Raw genomic sequence first — 22,011 nt, forward strand, 5'->3', positions numbered from 1 at the left:
GTATGTATACATAGGTGTGTATGAAGTATAAATGTATAAAGTAAATCATATGTATATATATATGCACAGACATATGTGATTTACTTTATTGATTGATTCTCATATAGCAACCCCAGAATCTTCCCCCAAAGAGTAATTTATCCACAATGTAGGCACAAGCAATTCTAAAAAATATGTATTAAAAATTTCTTCCATTATCTAAACTGAACATTTTAGTGGAAGTTTGAGACTGAAAATGGCAGCTTCTCTCATACTTACAAATTGCTTTATGATTTTTTTTAACCAGCTTTTCCCCACTGGTACCTTAAACACAGATGAGATAAAATAATACCTACACTTCATTATGAGGAAACCAGAAAGCAGAGAGGCAGCAGCCTGTATGGGTTGAAAACAGCCTCCAGGCGAGGGCTAAGCCTTGCCTGATGGACAGAGGCTCCTGAGGCAGAGAAGGCCCAGCCGCCCAGCCTGTCAAGGGCCAGCCTAGCACCCTATGCCATCTCGTCTGAGGGCGGAGCTGTGTTCCCAACATGATCCTGGGAGTGGAGGAAACTCTGGGTTTTACAATAAACATAAGGGGTTGTTTCTTGTCTTTACTAAAGGGTTCTCCACAGAAGTATGTATAATAATCTATTCATTTAGAACATAAAACAGAATAACATTTAGGGAAAAAAAAAGTATGTCATTTCCACATGTTTTAAGCAATATGACTATTGCTTAAAGACAGATGGGCTTATAAATAAAAACAAGAATGGTGGCTACTCGGCTTTTCTCGGGGCTATGAGAACGGAGTGGGTTTTCAAGGAGCCAAGTTATTTAGTTTACGTTTTAGCATTATCTGCAGCGATATTTCAGAGTGAAATAAGTAAAATATCTGTTCCTTTTCACTTGGCAGCAGCAAAGATCTCAGGGAAAAAAAATAAATAAGAAATATGCAATCCCCACGGTGTAATCCCAGGGTATGGAAACTCACTTCTCTTAAATACCTCCCTCTGGCATAATTGACTTTTCATATGCATTTTAATAATGGCATTTCAGCAGGTTGCAAGGGAATTTTTTTTTCTTCTGTTGTTGTTGTTGTAAATTATGGTTTGGAAAAAAAGTGTTATAAATCTAATTACATTTTAACTTATATTAACAAGTCAGCACAATCTTCCAGCATGTTTACCAAGCAATTCCAATATTTACAGCTGACCTAATTGGTTGTGGGGTAGAAGCAATGAAAAGTATTTTATTGTCCTGAGAGCTGCGCATGTGCTGAAGACAGCTGCTGAGGCCTACGGCTACCCAGCGACCCTGAAGTTTTGCCTGCCTCGTGTTTGCTTTGCCATCGTTGTCAATTAGCTGAACAGAACAGGATGCGGGGAGGGAAAGGGAAGTGGGTCTCAGTGTAGGGAGAGGAGGAGTTTGGTAAAGATGCCTTTTTTCAATCCTCTCTTGACAAGAAAGATTTTCCAATTATTTGGGGACTGTTACAGACTCAAAATGAAACTGTTGTTGGCAAGTTTGGGTGAAAAGTTATAAATAACTGCATTAAAGTCAACAATGTGTTAGGTAAACATCTGACACTTGCTGAGTTGAGGACAATCATGGTCCCGCCCTTGACTTTCACTGTCTAAGCCACCGTGGTCTTTAGGAGCCCAGCAAGGGACTAACATAGGCTGGAACTCTTATAGTCTTAGGTCTTTGGGGAAAGGGTTAAAAAAAGTAATTGTTCCACCTAGGCAAAGACCATATTGCTTCATGGGGAGACAGGGACTGGGTCTTCCTCTATTACTAAAGGTGAGTTCTGCAGCAGCTTTATCACCCCTCAGATTTAAATTGAAATGACATTTATCTCTAAGTCCTCTGTCTTTCCTACTCATACAACTGGTGGTAACACAAATGAAGAATGCTAATAAGTTTTTAGCAGAAAGCTGCTTTGAGGTGAGTCTCCAGTATGTGGGTTCAATTATTCTGTGGGACAGTCATGTCTCCTGTGTCCTGATAATTGCTAACATTTATTGAGTGTTTTACTCTTGCCTAGGAACCTGGCCAAGAATCTTACACTTAGTCTTCTCATCAGCTCTGTGAGGTCGGTGCCACCTGTTTGACAGAAGAGGGGTCTGAGCCACAGTTCAGTAAGTGCCTTGCTCATGATCACAGAGCGTAGGAAATCACAGAGCTGAAGTCTCATTCTTGACAGTCCACTTCTGGCATGCCCACCTTACCCATGGGTCTGGTGGACTCCTGCTTTATCACTCCTGCTGCAACCTAAAAACTAAAATGCCATAGCACACAATAGGCTTTGATGAGTGATTTTAGATATACCTGAAAGGCCCTTATTGAAGGTCACCTAAAAACATATGTCCCCTTCTGGTTGATGCCTGAAATTCCCTAGTTAGGGAGATTTTCTTAGCTGAAATCCCTGATCCCTGATGAAAAAAAAATCTATTTCTGGAAGGGCTAATATTTTTTTGAAAGTGGTGTTTGGTTCAAATAGCAGATGTTGATGGGGATAGTAAGTACCTGGGAAATACAAATCCCAGAAAAGGATGGTGGTGAGTGTCAAGCAGAGAGCAAAGAATGCTGAATAAAAAGTCTGTAACCAGGGAGCCTGGGTGGCTCAGTCATTGAGCTTCTGACTTTGGCTCAGGTCGTGATCTAGTGATTTGTGGGTTCAAGCCCCATGATGGGCTCTGTGCTGACAGCTCAGAGCCTGGAGCCTGCTTTGGATTCTGTGTCTCCCTCTCTCTCTGCCCCTTCCCCACTCATGTTCTCTCTTTCTCAAAAATAAACATTAAAAATTTTTTTTAAAAGTCTGTGACAATTTTTCCTAGAAACTATGTAAGTCACGTCTCTAGTCTTTGAATAGAGTTTTATACAGAAAACTAAGCTTCCCATAATCTTCACCTTGTGTTGTCGAGTTGGTCTTTTATATACGCCCTTAAACAAACAAGGTCTCATCTCTTTTAATAGATTATAAATGACAAGAATGAAAACATGTAAAAACTACTTAATGCAAATAAATATATACACTCCATAAATGATCAGCTGTCCATTGTAATTTTTATTTCCATATTAACAAAGCTGCTTCCTTATCTTCCCACCCAGCTACATTGATGGAAATTTCCATACCCTCAAGTCCTAGAAGAATTGGACTTCATTTTTCTTAAGACCTGTCTACAGGTTAACAGAAAGGTTGAAAAAAGGCCTTTGTCCCTCCTTTATTACAGCCTCCTAAGCTAGTCAAATAGGGCAAAGAAGACAGGAATAATGGAAGGAATATGCTGAATTTTCCATGGTATTCCGCTGACATTTTTACAATGTTTATTTATTTTGAGAGACAGAAAGAGAGAGAGAATGAGCAGGGGAGGGGCAGAGAGAGAGAGAGGGTGAGAACCCCAAGCAGGTTATGTGCTGTCAGTGCAGAGCCCAACACAAGGCTCAATTTCACAAACCGAGAGATCATGACCTGAGCTGAAATCAAGAGTTGTATGCTTAACTGACTGAGCCACCCATGCAACCCTATTTTTAAGTAATAGCAACAAAATATTGTTTGATAATCTGAATAATTCATTTATTTAATGAATACCTAATGAATTACTCATATATATATATATACACACACATATATATACACATGTATATATACATATACATGTACACATATGTACATATACTTACATACACACATATATATATACATATACTTACATATACATATATATATACATATATATATATGTATATATATATACACTTTTATAGTATTTTTGCTAGAGTCGTAGCACTTTGATTCTCAGAAATCCAATTTTTGGCTATAGGTACAAGGTAAGAACTAGAAGTTCTTTCCAAATTCTTATTCTTCTATTTACTAGCACCCTAACTCTTTCATTTATCTTTGGAATTCAGGCCCATTGTGCTTAAAAATATCATTTCTACCTGTGTAAGTGCATGTCTATCTTTATCCCTATCCACATACCTATCTATACCCCTAATCATGCATGATGCATTTGTATTACCATTTTCCTTGTATTTTCTACTGAGACTTGATGAAGATACGTATTGTATTCATGACTGACACACACCCCTGCTAGGGGTTCCGGCATATTCAAATGCCATCAGTTGCAATGAGGAAGGCAACTTTAGAGGTTCTAGAATCTCCAAGAATGCAAACATAAGTGCTATCTAGACTCAGAGAAAGGTAGATCAAATGCTGGCTTATACAGTATTAAGCACATGTGGATTTCTAGAACATGATTTGAAATCCTATAGTAAAGACAAACTCAATATGCATATAGGAATGAAATAATCAAAGAACACTTTTGATTTACTAGTTATGGACTCCATTTTATTCAAATAAAGAAGTCTCTGATTATCTAGAGGGAAAGTCATTTCAAAAGCTTAATATGGAACGAAGAAAGAAAAGTACCCACTCCGGGCGCCTGGGTGGCTTAGTTGGCTAGGCTTCCAACTTCAGCTCAGGTTATGATCTCACAGTTTGTGAGTTCAAGCCCCGTATCTGGCTTGGCACTGGTGGAGCAGAGCCTGCTTGAAATTCTCTGTCTCTCTCTCTCTCTCTCTCTCTCTGCCCCTTCCCCACTTGTGTGCTCTTTCTCAAAAGAAAGAAAGAAAGAAAGAAAGAAAGAAAGAAAGAAAGAAAGAAATCCTATCACTTAAAAAAAAAAAAAAGTTCCTGCTCAGACAAGCTTATATGCTTAGTTTCTATAGAAATCTCAGGATGTGAGGACAGAAGAACCATGTGTGGTGATTTATATCCAATATTCTGACTCTGGAAAGACCCTGAAAACTGGTCCTCAGTAGGAGTTCAGTCATCACAGTCTACAGGATGGTGCTTCTCTTGCCTGGAGAATCCGGGGCACAGAATTCAATTAGGTGTGTAGAACTGAGAATAAAACGGAAGGAAGGATCCAGCTTCCTTGCCTAATTCTGTGTCGGAGGGTAGGGTGAGGGTGCATAGTATCTGGAAGTGAGTGATTAGATGGGCAAATGTCTCAGGAGTCATCCCTGAGAATAATTTATACAAGGGCTGGGAGTGAGTGTGCCAAAGAGAAACAATTTCTCCCAGTTAAATGGATTTCCCCATGTCCGTATGGATGATGTACCTCTGATACTAACAAGCTTCTGGCCTGGCAGATGATATAATGGCAGTTCTGCTGGATGCTCTGTAATTTGCTCAGAAACTAAAGACTGCCATGAAATCAACTATTCTGGAAGGAGCTGAGAAACGGCCAAAGAGAGAGCTGGAATTGCCACGGAAAAGAGTGTTCCAGAGGGGGAACAGTGAGGTATGGGCAGATATGGACACGGTAAAGTGACTGCACCAGAGGGAGTTCCCGTAGTACAGGTCTTCACTGAAAATCCTGATGATACACTCTGTTGAGCTGATGGGCTATGGATGGTGGGTGGTACACAGTGAATGAAATTGTGGAAGGTCTGGAACTTCACACCCTCTCCCCCTGAATGTGAAAGGAATTGGTTGCAAAAGCATGAAAACCTAAGAGTCAGGGAAATAGTGGCAGAGGAGGATGGGGGAGCAGAACAACAACATGACCCATTTTGCACTTGCTCAATTTAGGCTCTCCATAAGAACTCAGCATGTTTTATCCCAATTATTTAGGTCCTAATAGTATCTCTATTTTGCAGATGAGGAAACTGAAGCATAAAAGCTAAAGAGGATGGTGATCCAGGGTTCATGCCTGATATATGGACAATGCTCATGACCGATATCTGTGACACGCTTGACCTTTAAAGAGATAAGACTGGGTTGGATATTAAGAAAGAGAGAAAAAATGACATGCATGGTCTCCGGTCCTCTAAAAGCACATGGAGAGTATGAAGATGAAGTTGATACCATATTTACATATGATCTTAGTCACAGGTTTCACACAGATATAGTGGGAAGGGAAATTATACAGGAAAGTTCAATATCTAGATTTCAATATAGTCTGTAGCAGTTGAATTAAAGCAGACCCAGAGGGAGGATTTCTAGGGAAGGGCTAATATACCCGAAGAAAACAAATCTTTTTTATAGGAAATGGTTTCTTCTCCTGACCCAGGTCTATCATAAACTGCCTAGAAATTTCTGCTTCCTCTTGTTCATTTGATTAGGTATCTGTCAATATGTACTTGAGTTTATAAACACCTATTTTTAAAAATACTGAATGACTTAGTGTGGTTATTGTGTTACTGGTCAGTCACAACATGATATGAAATAATTGTATCTAAATCTTCTCTTTGTAATACCTCATTAAATCAGTTTTACTGAAGAAGTGAATTTTGATAGGAGAGGCAGAGTAAATAACTCAGTAAATAACTATAGAACAGTAAAATGGGTAGTACTCTCTCAAGCTCACCCAAAATAGGGTAGCCAATAAAGAAATTGGAAGTGAGGGCAAAGGGGATCCAGGAGCAGTTGAAATGTATTTTTATTTATCATAAAGTTTTGCATAAGTCTCACTGGATCACCATGGAAAGAAAGAGGAAAGATTCATCTTCACTCTCTCATGTTACATGAATCCCTTGATTTAACGACACAGAACTCAAGTGAATAGAGCTAGTGTTTGTTTACTTACTCAACAAATACACATTTAACTACCATCTATTAAATAGACTTTTGTGTGCTCATCTGAGAACCTAACTGCTATTTATAACATTGCTTATTCTATGGGAAGAGAAAGACCCCAGGGACATAATGAAATATTGGACTATAACTTTTGTATAAGTTAGGGCTGTCTGTATTGCTTCAGTACTAAGAATAGAAGATGGTAGTTTCTCAACTTACTGGAAAACCCACCGGTGGGCTGAAGATTACATCTTTAAAAGCACCAAGCCATTGTCAGCAAAACTATAAATAATGTTATGCTGTTTGGGGTATGTGAATGTAATACTATTAACACATCAAAAACGGATCACAAATAGCACACACCACACATTTTTCATTTTTCCCCCAATCATAACTACTTAACTCTATTAAGTTATCAAATTTATTTTACTACTTGTTGTTACACAGAACATATGTTTATCAATTTAATAGCTGGAGTTATCTTTGCCCTGCAAAAAAAAAAAAAAAAAAAAAAAGAAGAAAAAGAAAAAACTAAAACAAAACAAAAACACACCCTATTTTATAGTACTAAGTGGGAGCAGGATCTGTCATTGATCCTATTAACACTGTACTTAAATCAACTGAGCTAACCAACTCCATTGATGAACTATCACAGAAATGTACCCACAAATGGCACTTATGTATATAGAAGTATTTATCACTGTCTAACCAGCAGGACTCTGATTATTTTTTTTTTAAATATGTAGCTCATGTGAACATATCTTGCTTTTCAATTAAGAGGTGCAGATGAATTAAGGATCATCTTTAAGAGATGATCTGGCTGGCTAACTTTCATGATCTCTGACCTTCTTTAGGAGCTTTTAAAGCATATTCAGGGATTTCCTGGCCAGATATAGGGCTGAAAGGCCCAATCTATGAATGGACCATGCCATCTAGACCAATTCTCCTTTTAGATGTCTGCTTTGAACCACTTCCTTATTTACCATAGACAGTGCAGGTATTTAAGACAATGGAAAACATACCAATAAGTGATTTTTTTGTAACTGTACTAAAGGATAATGAGGAAAAGTCTGTCAAACTGAATGCCTACATTTACATTTAAGGATTTTCTATGGCTTTTTGTACCCATTACTTGCCAATCCTCTATTATCACAGAAGATGTGGAAAAGGATGAGCACATAAGCATGGCTGAAGCACTTCATGTGTTATCCTCAATGTTGTCTTTAAAGTCTCAAAAGCAATTTTTAAATGTGAATTATGTTTTTGTAACAATTGCGCGTTAACATAAACAGAACATGGGGTGCCTGGGTGGCTCAGTTGGTTAAGCGACTGACTTCAGCTCAGGTCATGATCTTTTGATTCGTGAGTTCGAGCCCCACGTTGGGATCTGTGCTGACAGCTCAGAGCCTAGAGCCTGCTTTGGATTCTGTGTCTCCCTCTCTCTGTGCCCTCGCACTCTGTTTCCCTCTCTCTCTCAAAAATAAATAAACATTAAAAAAACCATAATCATCACGTATACACAAATACACAGATGCACAACACCAATAGCCAAGAAAGTATTCTTGAGACATTTGAGATGTTCTTTCATACAACATGCTAGCACACATTCTCACCTCTGGTCAGGCTAGCTGGCACATGGAAGGCTCCGGGTTTCCCCCATGCCTTGCCCATGTCATGACCTTCACACAAGTTGAGATGCCCATTCTCTCCTACTTTTCCAAATCCCACCTGCCACAGGAAACTTTCTGGAACAATCCATCCACTCCTCACTGACCTCTTCTTCCATTGCTCTCCTGCCAGAATTATCCATGTAGCACTTCAAGGAGTACTGCTTTATTTGAACTCTGATTTACGTTACATAAATTCAACTTGTTTACCCAACTAGATTGCATGGGGGTTGAAACATCATTTCTGTATCTCCAAACACATCAAGCAGAGTGCCTACTTAGCACATAGAGGCACTTAATAAATCCCTATTTACCAACCATTTAAAAAAGAAACTTGCAAACCTCAATTATAGTGAATAGCTGTTTTGTTGTCATTAAGAGTGTGAATTCCCGAAATTCCATAGCACTCTCCTCCACACAAAGTTCTTAATCCTTTCCCACAGATTATCTCAGTTTCCTAAAATACTGAAAGAGAAGGCAAGGAAGGGCAGAAGCTATAATTCCTAGGCCTGTTATATTCCTCTTGGAAAATGTGGAAAATGCGCACACGAAGAGGTGGCACCTTTGGTGGCTCAGACGGTGACACCTGCCTCACCTGTGGGAGTGGTAGGGTGAAAACCTCTGTTAACCAGACCCAGCTCTCTGGAATCCCCAGTTAAACAGAAGCATGGTTCTTCATATATTAAAAGAAGGAGGTGAGTGGGGCGCCTGGGTGGCTCAGTCGGTTAAGCGTCCGACTTCGGCTCAGGTCAGGATCTCACGGTCCGTGAGTTGGAGCCCCGCATCGGGCTCTGTGCTGACAGCTCGGAGCCTGGAGCCTGCTTCACATTCTGTGTCTCCTTCTCTCTCTGACCCTCCCCCGCTCATGCTCTGTCTTTCTCTCTCTCAAAAATAAATAAACATTAAAAAAATATATATATATTAAAAAAGAAGGAGGTGAGTTATTTAAAATAACAAGATCAAGGATTTTATTTAAAAATCTACATCCTTGATAGGTTACACACTTACTACATATGCAGCCCAATTTTGTGCACCTTCCCAGGTATAGCACTTGATAATCACAATAAGGAACATCTGATGAGTACTTACTGTCAGCCAAGAATCAAAGAGCTTTAAATAACTAATCTCATTCAATTGTTACAAAACAAGAAGTGTTTATGACTATCATACTCATTTAATATAGCAAAACTGAGATAACTAGACAGCCTTTGAACTTAACCCTAACCCTACCCCACACCCACATTATGTAATGCCGGTACATATTGACCACACTCTACTGTTAATACAGTATCTACCTGCAGATAATCACAATTCTCAATCATTAAAAATTTTTCCTAGTATAGTATAGGTACTAAATTGAAATGTTGCCAACATATTACAAAACTATTCACAATGAACTTTGAAGCAATAGAACTTTTAGATTAACCTTCTATTTAAAAAAAAATTTAATGTTTATTTATTTATAAGACAGGGAGAGAGACAGAGTGCAAGCAGGGGAGGGGCAGGAAGAGAGGCAGACACAGAATCCGCAGCAAGCTCCCGGCTCTGAGCTGCCAGCACAGAGCCCAACATTGGGGCTCAAACTCACAGACTGCGAGATCATGACCTGAACTAAAGTTGGACGCTTAACTGACTGAGCCACCCAGGTACTCCATCAACCCTCTATTTAAAATCAACTGAACAGATCACGCCCCACTGCCAACCCTGCATTCTTGTTAATCAAGATTTTAATGCACTAAAGAACTGCAGGAAAAAAGAGAGGGGGAGAAAGAATTTCTTGACCCTATTTTGCCAATTCAAAAACAAAAGCAACCTCATCATCAGTTTGTTGGAAATACGGGATGGATTAATACTAGAAATTGGGAATAATTGAAATTTCACCCCAGTCCACCTGCCTAGGGTACCTGGTCTGAGAGAACACTGGGCAATGACCTTTGGTTGTCACAAGTATAAATTTCTCTGAGCGATGTTGCAAGGAAGTATATTTATTTAGCTTAATGATATTGGGAGAAGCAGAGATGAATTCACGTAGGTGGGGAACAATTCCACTGGCCACTATCAGGGCTGATAAAACCAATATTCTGGTTTACATCACATTGGTATTGCCCAAGGATCCTCGGAAAACGAGAGGGAATCGGTTCTCTGAGGCTCTTACCTGGTGGCGAAGCTCACGTTGCTCATCAGTCTTGCCTGTCCAAATGGCAAATCATCACTCTGTGTAGAATCAGAGAATTCCCTCATGCTGCCTCTCTTTACCAGAAGTGTTGTCCCTGCAAGAGCACAGTAATCTTAATGAGCCAGTCTATCTTTCTACAAGGCATTTTTGAACCACTGCTACTGCCTGAGACATTTCTAGGCCCCCGACTAGGGAGAGGGTAGAGATCCTTAGCCACAGACTAATTCTAAGAGGATGGATTATAGAAATCTCTTCAATTTCCTTCTGCATGGTTAGAGAGTGGGTAGAAAATGATTGTGAGGATTTCAATACCATATGGATGCCTAAAATAAGCACCTATTGAGTTGCTGCTCTACCTTTCTAAGACATCACTCTAGCTCACCCAAGTGTAGCATCCCAGGGAGCTTCCTGTTACAGACAGGGTCTACAGCCACTATGGGACTCCAAGAAAGGATCACTATGCAAGTCCCCTTTTCCGTTCTGCAGATACTGCACAGGCTATAATTTATTCTCCTCAGATACTGCCTCCTTTGCTTTACTTTTCCTTCAAGGAAGGATTCCTTTATGATTAATTTCAGCTTTTGAAGAATCTTGATCTTGCATGGGCGAGGGCTCAAAATATTTGTGAATTTCCAATCTGGAAATAATACAAAGGGAAATCACTTTCTCACCTGCAAAATGGGAATGATACTAGGACTTCAAAGGGTGACTGTGAAGATAAATGCAAGAAAGCTTGAAATTTAATAATGAAATGAGCTATTTGCAGCTGCTCTGAGATGGAAAAAAAAACTGACACATGAACTATTACTTCTCCAGTGATGCCATTTTTATTCCAGAACCCAGATTCGACTTAGGAATTCTTTCAACACACTGGGCTAGGACATCATTATTGGTCAATCAGAATTGGCACTTAGTATTGTGATAAGAAATATCATTCTAAAGGATGCCTGGAAGTTACATGCTTCTCTTTCACTCTTCAAGGACCCTGCATTATCTGCTTGCCTGAACCAGACTGCTGGGTGATCAGAGATTGGGAACTGTCTGAGAAGAAGTTATCAAGGAGATGGACAAAGTCAAAGAGTAGTTATCACTGTTACTCTTCCTCCTTGCTTACCCAAGTGGAGAAAAGAAACACAACCTTTTTCTCCTGTGTCAATTTAAGAATTATCTGCGTACTCAGACTACCCAAAATGAGGAGTTCATGTAGAGCAAACCTTTAAACCCACATTATCACCTGGTTTGGGACAATGGCCAACAGAAAGAGCCACAAAAACATCTTGGTATCCCTCTTCTTTTGATGTAATTCTTTCTGACCCATTCTAATCCATGGAAAATATCAATTGAGTGAAAACACACTTCTAGAAGAAGAGACACCGCCTTTGGATATGGGATTTGTCAGCTTCAATCAGCAGTAACTGCATCACACAGGTGTTCTAAGAGTCAAGTTTAAAATGAGACTGCTCCCTACCTGTAATCCCCAGATGCCTTCACTTACCTAGGGTGGGTTGATGGGGGTTTTCAGGTTGACTGGTGTTTCCTTATTTCCTGGTTACCTTTTGCCCTGGGGGGAATGGCTCAGGGACAGAACATCTGAAGAAAATTCTGAGTGAGGATTGGTGTGTCAACTGTCAATCTTTAAAGGCTACCCACTGAGTACAGGTGATAGAAGCTGAACTATGGAATGCAAAAGGCAACATGCCGAAACTGGCTTAGAAATGATGGAACGTTCAGGAAGTCTCTGCTTTCTCAAAGCCTAACTTGGCAGCCAACATTTGCCAGGTATTAAAAAACAGTGGGAGGGGATAAATGGGTGAGGTAAGTGCTATGTATGAACCCCTTGAAATTTTTGCTAAAACTTTGAATCTTCCCTTGCGTTATTTTTAACAAAATCTCTTCTGAAAACACATTAAATATCTGTATAATTTTGGAAACTTTCCCAGTTCTGGAAGTATGTGCATGTGGGGGTCTGAAAGAGAAGCCTGTATGGTGACTGGCGACACCTCTGGCCTTGGGCTGCCTGCCTGAAAGTGAAAGGTTAACTGGCACACGTGACCTCTCCTGGTCCTGGTCCCTTCCAACTCGAATTCCGTAATCCTAATGACCATCACAAAATGTCTAGAAGTGTTCTCTCTACCAGGTTGCAGACAGGGCAGTTAAGAATGTGCAACATCTATTATTGCCCCTGCCCCCAGTTTCTATGCTGCTTCAAACGACTGAGGAAAAAGCAAAGAATACCAAAGTCCTCTATCTCAAGGCAGTTGATAAGCAAATGAAGTTTCTCTGATTACATTCTAAGGCAGTCTGATCATTTTAATATATATTTTTATCTATCTACAGATGACAATGTGCAAGTATTTTTTCATATTTTAGGCAAGAAAAGAACGGAATGGATTTTTGCCTTAACACTCTAGCTAGACTGTTAATGTCCCTTCATGATCTCCTATGACCTCCCTACAGATATTCCAGAGAAGGTTTATGGATAAAGCATCAGACCTCAAAAAAGGACATGGTATCTAATATATGTAAATTATTTAAAAAAAAAAAGTCCCTGTAAATGGCCAACATTTTGATTACGTTTCTCTCTTCTTCAAGAAGTGATACCCTTGAAAGCCATGGGCAAACATTGTCTTTTTTGGCTTACATGATAGGACTGCATGTGAAGACATACTTCATACATGGATAGCAGTAACTCTAACCCTTTCTATCTCATCCAAGAAATCTTATCGTCGCCCAAATAAGCAAAAATAATTCCTATATTATTTGGATAATCATGAATCTGCCACAATTTCCTAAAAAGCCAAATTGTTGCAATTATTTACAAAACTTAATATTTGGCCACCATTGTGACACGCCTAAAGAGTGGTATCATGTATTCTGGATAGGAACCGCTACTCTTAGGAGATAAAGAGGACGCAGGACAACAGAACATGCCAATGCCTTAGTCTTGCAAAAGGAGGGATAACATCCATCCATCTGTTTATTTATTTCTTTATATATCCATTCATGATCAGAAGTTTTTTCCAAGAAAATTATTATAGCCATGAAAGATGGCATAGATTGGCATAAAAAGAGGCTAGATCCAGGGAAACGAGCCCAGAAGCTATGGTAATCACTGGGATAAGAAATAAAGAGGGACACAGCTGAGGTGGAGATAGACACCAAAGGCTGGAGAAACAGAGCCCCACTTTCAACTACAGTATTAGAATAACAACTGTCACAAATATAGGAATACAAGATATTTGTACATGACCTTGGTAGGCTTATTATCAAGTTGCTTTCCTTTTTACTGAAATTCAGTGGGCATGTGGTCCCTGACCCTGCTTTAGAGAAGAAGAGTCACCTAAGAACCCCTTTTATTCTCTTGCCTACCTAAGGCCACTGGTGCAGGAGGAGAGCTTTGACCAGATTTCAGAGTCGCTAGGTAAGCCAAGCCAGGGAGGCCAGCTGATAGATTCGTTAGGGGATTTCTATCTCAACCTTCTGGGTCTGCAATTCTCCTCCCTGGGAAACACTGTCTGGGGTGACTCCTGTCTTAACAAGGTCATTTAGTCTTGGATGTTTATGAAAAAAGTACGCAGGGCCAAATCTAAAGAGAACTGTGAAGTGGGGTACATTCAAGTTTGGACCATGGATCCAAACCATTTCATATCATTGCTTCCTGTCCCTGACTTCTTTCACATCCTCTCTCCAATCTCCATTTAGTGATTCCCCTCTTCTTTAGGTGTGACTCCACTGCAAAAATTAACACTTTAATGAGGACTCTAAAACAGTGCTCTGCGGTAGAGATTAGGGAAATCTGGAAACAACTTTCCTCAGGGCCATTTTCATACTGCTCATTTCCTCCACCCCACTGCACACAAAGATCTGTGAAAGCTCCTCCTTACCCTGGTAGAGGACCCCTACTCTAAGACTGGAGGCTTCAGAGGTTTCAGTGGTAAAATAGCAGGCAGTGAACTGTATAATTAGGGCTAGAGAAGTTCCTGCCCAATAATTTACCTAACTATAGTAAACAGAAAAACAGAAAGACAAGTCCTCCTGATCTGAAGGCTAGCCCTACTGGTCTTCCTGCTCTGAACCCCAAAACATCAGGGAATGGGTTAAAGTAAGTATAATCTCCTAGGACTTCTCTGCTAATTCTTATTTCATCTGCATTTCATTGATGAGAAAAGAAATAATCAGATTATTTTTGAGTTTATATTCCCACAGGTAATATGATAATTAACATACATATCCTTACTATTTTCCAGGTACTCGTCTTAATGCTTTTTATATTAATATACTCCAGTTGTATACGCTTTATGTGTTAATATTCTCATTTAGTCTTCCGAGAGATGTAATATTATCATCAGCATTTTATAGTAATCTGAAGCACAATGAGAGCTTAAATAATTTGCTTAAAGTCACACAGCTAAGAGGTGGCCAGTGCAGAATCCATGTTCTTCACACTGGGCTGCCTCTCTAAAACGTTAAGCTCATGAATTTAAGTGGAGAATCTCTGGTGTGGTTCCAGTTTTAAAAAGCGGAAGTGATCAAAGGAAAGAGGGATTATAAATCATGGAACATCAGAATTGAAAATGGCCACAGGGATGACAAGAACCGCCTGGCTTGGAAATAACACAGAGACTCCAAAAGGTAGCACGTCTTCCCTAAATCACAGCTAATCAGTGGTCGCTGGCATTCAGGTCTTCTGAACTCTCAATTAGCATAGTAGGAGGAAGAAATTGGTGGGACTGAGAAAACTCAATTAGCTCAAGAAAGAGATAGTTATTAGAAAAGAGTGGACTGGGGATACTCTTCATCTGGCTCTGAAACATGAAATATTCAACCTGAAATTTGTACTAATCCAAAGTCAGAAAATTTTTCTATTTTGTCATCTACTGCTAACCTCCTAGACCCTTTTTGAAGGTTAATTCTCTGGGAGAATCTCCACATACTATCATGACTTTTCTATGAGGCCAAAGAGCCCCCTTCTACGGTGATGTCCTCTTCTGCACATTTTCTTGAGAGCTCTCTCCGGATTCAAATTCCCCACACAAGCCTACTCCCTAGCCGCCAGATCCATGAGCATTTCCTGGTACTCTGCTGCCATCGTCTGGCAAACAAAGTCAAGAACAGCTGCCTACTATTCGAGCATCTGTGTACCAGATAATTTGATAAAGTTCTCCTGGACACAGGGAATAGGCATGGCAGGAGTGGTGACTGAGGATTAGTGCTGGGCAAGAAGAAGAAATGATCCTATTATGAGAAAAATCAAATATTCTGAGAATTGTGATAACTACAGAAAAGCTCAAACATTAGAGTATAAGTCTTACTAATTTACTCTCTAGATACTATTAAATGCATGTTACAGAAGTGGGTAAAATTTGGCATATCTACAAATATGATCGCTAAGCCTTTCTATTTAGGCAAAAATCCTTCCCTCTTTATACTAGAGCAACTTCCTGTTTAAAAAAATATATAGTAAAACCACACATAAAAGCTGGCTAAATAGAGTGGCGATTACTAATTTTTATAAAACAGTTTTGTTTTGCAAAATGACTGACAGAAGTGTGTGCACAGGAGTGTATATACTGTGCTTGCAAAAGTTTGTACACTGTGTTTACAGGAACACATCTACTACATGAAACCATGCTACATTTTCATATATTCTAAAGACATGTGTAGTGAAAGGATACTTTAAACATATTGTTTTTTCTCTTTCTTCACTCCTTTCTTTAACAGGATATTTCTCCTATTTATTCAGCCTCATCCCTTGCCTCTGGAAAGATTCATCGTGTATAGGACACAGTAAGAGTCAGTGTTTAGCTTCTGAATCCAAAATAGGGCTTTGAAGTCTATTTAATTAGCAATCTTCAGACTTAAGCATTCAGTGGCAACCCTACAGACAACAGGGATTTCAGGAAATCACATAGGAATAGCTTCTTTTTATACCCAAAATGGTGTTAGATTTTCATGCGGAAATTGAAAGATTCAGAGAAAAAAAAGCCAAGGTTAAGATGGAGTCTTTAGTTCTGCACGTGGAATGGTAACATGAGCAGCTCCACAGATCTGTTCCTCAGTGAAACAACGTAAGTAGTGAACATTATTAAAACAAACGTGCACGCGCGCACACACACACACACACACACACACACACACAGATGTCAGACTCAGTAGACAAACTCTTCAGAGCAGCTGTTATAAATATGTTCAAAGAACTTTAAAAAATGATGATTCAAGAAGGAAAGCATGATGACAATGTCTCTTCAAAGAGACAATAACAATAAACAATTTTTTACAAAAAGGAAACAATGGCAATTCTATAGTTGACAAGTACACTAATTGAAGTTAATTATTCACTAGAAGGGTTAATGGACTGAATAGTGTCCCCTCAAATTCATGTCCACTGGGAAGCTCAGAATGTGACTGCAGTGGACTGAATTGTGTCCTTCCCAAATCACATGTTGAAGCCCTAACTCCCATTGTGAGTATATGTGGAGATGGAGATTTTACGGAAGTAATTACGCTAAATGAGGGCCCTGATACGATAGGATTAGTATCCTTATAAAAAGAGGAAGAGAGACAAGAGCTCACTCTCTGCCATGTGAGGACACAGTGAGAAGGTGGCCAGCTACTTGTCAGGAAGAGACATCTCTCCAGGAACTGAGCTGGCTAGCACCTTGATCTTGGACCTCCAGCCTCCAGAACTGTGAGAAAATAAATTCCTACTGTTTACGCCACTCAGTCTGTGGTATTTTGTTATGGCCATCCAAGCTGCCTGCTATAGTGACCTTAAATCTTTGCAGATGTAATTAGTTAAGAATCTCAAAGTGAAATCGTCCTGGATTTTGGGTGAGTTCTAAGTCCAAAACTGGTGTCCTCAAAACAAGAAGAGAACACACAGACATGGAAGAGAGACACAGGAAAAAGGGCCATGTGAACATGGAGTCCAACTGGAGTGATGCTACCACAGGCAAGGGGTCACCAGCAGCCTCTAAAAGCTGGGAGAGGCAAGGATGATTCTCCCTGAGAGCTTTCGGAGGCAGTGTCCCTGATGATACCTCAACTTCAGACTTCGGTATGACAGGCCTAGGAGATACATCAAGGAGCTTATGATAGGCACAAAATACACCTTCCCCCAAAGATGTCCATGTCCTAATCCCCAGAACCTGTGAATATGCTCAATATGGCAAGAGGGATTCAAGGTTGCAAATGGAATTAAAGGTGCCAATCAGCTCACCTTGAAAGATTTTCCTGGATTATCCAGGTGGGTCCATTGTAACCACAGAAGTTGCTTAAATATGGAACAGGGAGGGAGAAGATTCAGAGTCAAAAAAGGTAATCGTGATGATGGAAGCAGAGTCTGAGCGATGCGACATGAGAAAGACCTGACCAGACATTGCTGGCTTTGAAGACAGAAGGGGGCCATGCATGAGCCCAGGAGTGCTGGTAGCCTCTCCAACCTGAGTAAGCAAGACCATTCATTCTTCCTTAGAACTTCCATAAAGAAACACAGCCATGCTGCCAGACCCCATAACATATGACAAATGTTAATTTATAACTAAGCCACTAAATTGTGGTAATTGGTTACAGTAGCGAATGGAAATGAACACAGGGCCCAACAATAGATTTCAACTGCCAGAAGAAAAAAATTAGCAAATAAAACGACAGATTGATAGAGACTGCTTTCCAAAAGAGTAAAAGCAAGAGGGAGAGAGAGGGAGAGAGAGAGATTGAGACAGGCAGAGAGAGAGAATAATGAAGAAAAATAAACAGTTCCAGAAAAATGTGGATTCACATTATATGTAACATATACATGTAAAGACAGGACCAATAAGAGGGAGGAGAGAGAGATGAAGAAGCAGAAAAAAAGACTCAAATAAATAATGAATAAAATCTTCCCAAATTTGATGAAAAATACTAATCTACAAGTATGGGCACACCTCAGATGTATCGTGGGTTTGGTTCCAGACTACTGTGATAAACAGATATCACAATAAAGCATGTCAGATGAATTTTTTGTTTTCCTAGAGCACGTATATCTATGCTAAATAACAGTCTAAGTGTGCAATAGTATTATGTCTAAACAATGTACATACTTTAATTAAAAAAATACTTTATTGCTAAATAATGCTAAACATCATTGGAGCTTACAATGAGTCACAACGTTTTTGCTGGTGAAGGTTTTGCTTTGACGCTGATGGTTGTTGACTGATCAGAGTGGTGGCTGCTGAAGGCTGGGGTGTCTGCGGCAATTTCTTAAAATAAAACAATGAACTTTCCTGCATCAACTGACTTGTCCTTTCACTTGAACATATAGAAGCTATTATAGGGTTATTAACTTGCTCAATTTCAATATTGTGTGTCAGGGAATAAGGAGGCCAAAGGAGAAGGAGTGGAGTACTCATCAGTGGAGCAATCAGGACATGCACAGTATCAGTTAAGTTATATGTGTTAAATGGGCACAGTCCATGGCACCCCAAAACAATTACAATAGTAACATCAAATATCACTGATCACAGATCACTATATATATATATATATATATATATATATATATATATACACGTATATATACATAAAATAAAAAAATATATATATACACACACAATAAAGTTTGCAATATTGCAGGAATTACCAAAATGTCACACAAAAACATGAAGTGAGCAAATGTTGTTGGAAAAAATAGTGCCAACAGTCTTGCTGGATGCAGGGTTGCCACAAAACTTCAATTTGTGAAAAATGAAAACCTGCAAAGTGCACTAAAGTGAAGCACAATAAAAAGGGGTATGCCAGTATTATTTTCCCATGAATGCTGTAACAAATTGCCACAAATTTGGTGGCTTAAAAAAGCATTCCTTTATTCTCTTACAGTTCTGGAGTTTAGAATCTGAAGTAATTTTCCCTGGACTAAAATCAAGGCATTAAATTCCTTTCAGAAATTCTAGGGGAGAATCCATTCCCTTGCCTTTTCCAGTTTCTTGAGGCTCTCTGTATTCCTTGCCTTGTGGCCCCTTCCTCCAGCTTCAAAGACAGTGGCACAACAATTTCTCTCTCTGAATCAGCTTACATCTGTTTTTACCACAAGCCCTTTTCTCTTGTGTATGTAGTTAAATCTCCTTCTTCTGCCTCCCTTCCATAGGCACCCTTATAATTATAATTAGACTACACATAGATAATGCAGGCTAATCTGCCCATCTCAAGATCCTTAATTTAATCTGCAAATTTCTGCAGTTTCTTTTGCCATATGAAAATCACATTCACAGTTTCCAGGGATTAGGGTATGGATATCTTTGGTGGGCATTACTTAGTCTATTACATTATACATCTGAAGATATCAATGAATTCCAAATATGATAAACAAAGATATCCAGACACAAACATATCACAGTAACAATGCTGAAAGTCAAATATAAGAAGAAACTCTTGAAAGCAGCAAGGAATAAACAAAACTTGATTTACAAATGAAATCCAATGGGATTAACAGATGACTTCTCATCAGAAAGAATGAAGGGTAAAAGGAAGTGGGATGACATAGTCACCGTGTTGAAATAAACGGTCAACCAAAAATTTTATACCCAGTAAAACTATCTTTCAAAAATGAAAATGAGACACCCCCAGCCCCAAATGGTAAAGACTTTGGAAAGTTTGCCCCTCCATAAAAACAAAAAATAAACTGACAAAAATGGTCAGGATAAATTTTTTTCAGAATTCTGAAAACTAACCAGCAGTGACCCAAAAACCATTCAATCAAGAAAAATAAATCTCAGTAAAACTAGAAATATTTGTGGTGTTTTAACTTATATTAGTCCCATCCCCAACTCTCTAGCTAATCATTGTCCTTAAAAAGTAATGCCCCATATTCCTGGTGCCAGAGGGAGCAGAGTAGAACCGCATTTCTTTCAAAGCCTTATTTCCAAAGAAGAGTCCTTAGTAGACTTGTGTGGTGGTTCCCTGGATGATCCTACTTGAATGGCTTATATTTTCAACCTTATTTGAACTTACCTAGTTCTAAAATCCTCTACTCAGTGAGCTGTATCACACATTTTAATATCACAGCTGCTTAAGGCAATGAATAAAAGATAGGGCAAACAACAGACTACAAGAAGTTTAAAGGGGAAACTGAGGACTGAGTTGTCCATACGGACTTTGAAAAACTCTGGAATAGTAATGTAAACAACAACACACATGCCCAGGACTTCAGGACTGTGTACAGAAGTATACATGCTGAGAAGACCCTAGGCACTCACCTATAACTGACTTGATGTTCTGTGCAAGCAGGAGGTGAAAGCTGAAGCAGAGCTGTCAACTGCCTAGCTGAATATTGAGGGCATGCCTCAGCAAAAACATGGAATCCCTTGACAAATACTGGGAGACTTATTGGTTGCAGGTATTAAACAAGATCTCTGTCCAATTTTACATGGTTGTTCAACTAACACAATAGAGAATTCAGTGGCCACAAATGATAAAGATGGAGACATTATAGGATTAGTTCATAAAAGTCAATGAACAAACAATGACAACTATAATAAGCAGTAACAACAAAAAACACTGGGGAAGGAGGTGGGTGAAATCTGATTTCCATAATTACCACATTATAGTATTTTCAATGTCTAATTTTTGATAAAAGTTATGAGACATGGAAAGAAACAGCAAAGTACTATCTACATACAGGATGAAAGGCTATCAACAGATACTGTCCCTGGGGAAGCCAGGACTTGCATTTATTAGTCAACAACTTTAAGTCTATCAAAAGCTATTTTACGTATGTTCAGAGAATTAAGGGAAATTACAGCTAAAGAAATAAAAATTACAGCTAAAGAAATACATAACAACATAAAACAGAGTATATCAATAAAAATTTAAGAGTTATTAAAAAATAGAAATCCTGGAGTTGAAAAGTATAACTGAAATAAAGAAAAGACAGTGTAATTTGAGATCAAGTTTGAGCATGCTGAAGAAAGAATCAGGCAACTCAAATATAGGTCAAGGGAGATTACCCAGTCTGAGTGACAGAAGAAAAGGAAAATAAAGAAAAATAGAGCCTAAGAGAGCCTCTGAGATGTCATATAAATGTACTAACACCTACCTAATGGGAGGTGCAGATGCAGAGGAGAGAAAGGGTGGAAAGAATTCTTAAAGAAATCATGTTCAAAAACTTCTCAAATTAGATGTAAAACATTAGTCTACACAACTAAGCAGCTCACAAAATTCTATGCAGTATAAATTCCAAAAGATCTACACCTAGACACCTCATAAACTATTGAAACCCAAAGAAACGGAGAGAATCTTCAAAGAGGCAAGAAGTGACTCATCATGTACAGAGGATTCTCAATAATATTGACAGCTAATTTCCCATGAGAAACAATGGAGGCCAGAAAGCAGTAGGATGACATATTTGAAGTCCTGAATGAAAAAAAAAGCAAAACAAAAAACAAGAAACAATTCTATATCTGATAAAATTATCCTTCACAAATGAAAGATAAATTAAGATATTTTAAGACTAACAAAAACTTAGAGAGTTCATTGCTTCTAGACAAGCCCTACATGAAATATTAATAAGAGTCCTTGGATTTGAAATAAAAGGCACACCAGGCAGTAATTCAAATCTTCATGAAGAAATG

At 39.0% G+C, this 22,011-nt stretch overlaps 1 protein-coding gene across 3 annotated transcripts in view; it reads right to left on the reverse strand.

Annotated features, from left to right (window-relative positions):
* The window catches only part of KCNU1 (potassium calcium-activated channel subfamily U member 1), a 146,857-nt gene that overhangs the window by 60,024 nt on the left and 64,822 nt on the right, over nt 1–22,011 (reverse strand). For all 3 annotated transcript variants that reach the window (XM_053216622.1, XM_053216620.1, XM_053216619.1), the window contains one exon: nt 10,388–10,502. In XM_053216622.1, coding sequence (XP_053072597.1) covers nt 10,388–10,502 — 115 coding nt within the window. The remainder of the gene's footprint in view (nt 1–10,387; nt 10,503–22,011) is intronic.

Source organism: Acinonyx jubatus, chromosome B1, assembly GCF_027475565.1.
Source record: "Acinonyx jubatus isolate Ajub_Pintada_27869175 chromosome B1, VMU_Ajub_asm_v1.0, whole genome shotgun sequence".
Lineage (NCBI taxonomy): Eukaryota > Metazoa > Chordata > Mammalia > Carnivora > Felidae > Acinonyx > Acinonyx jubatus.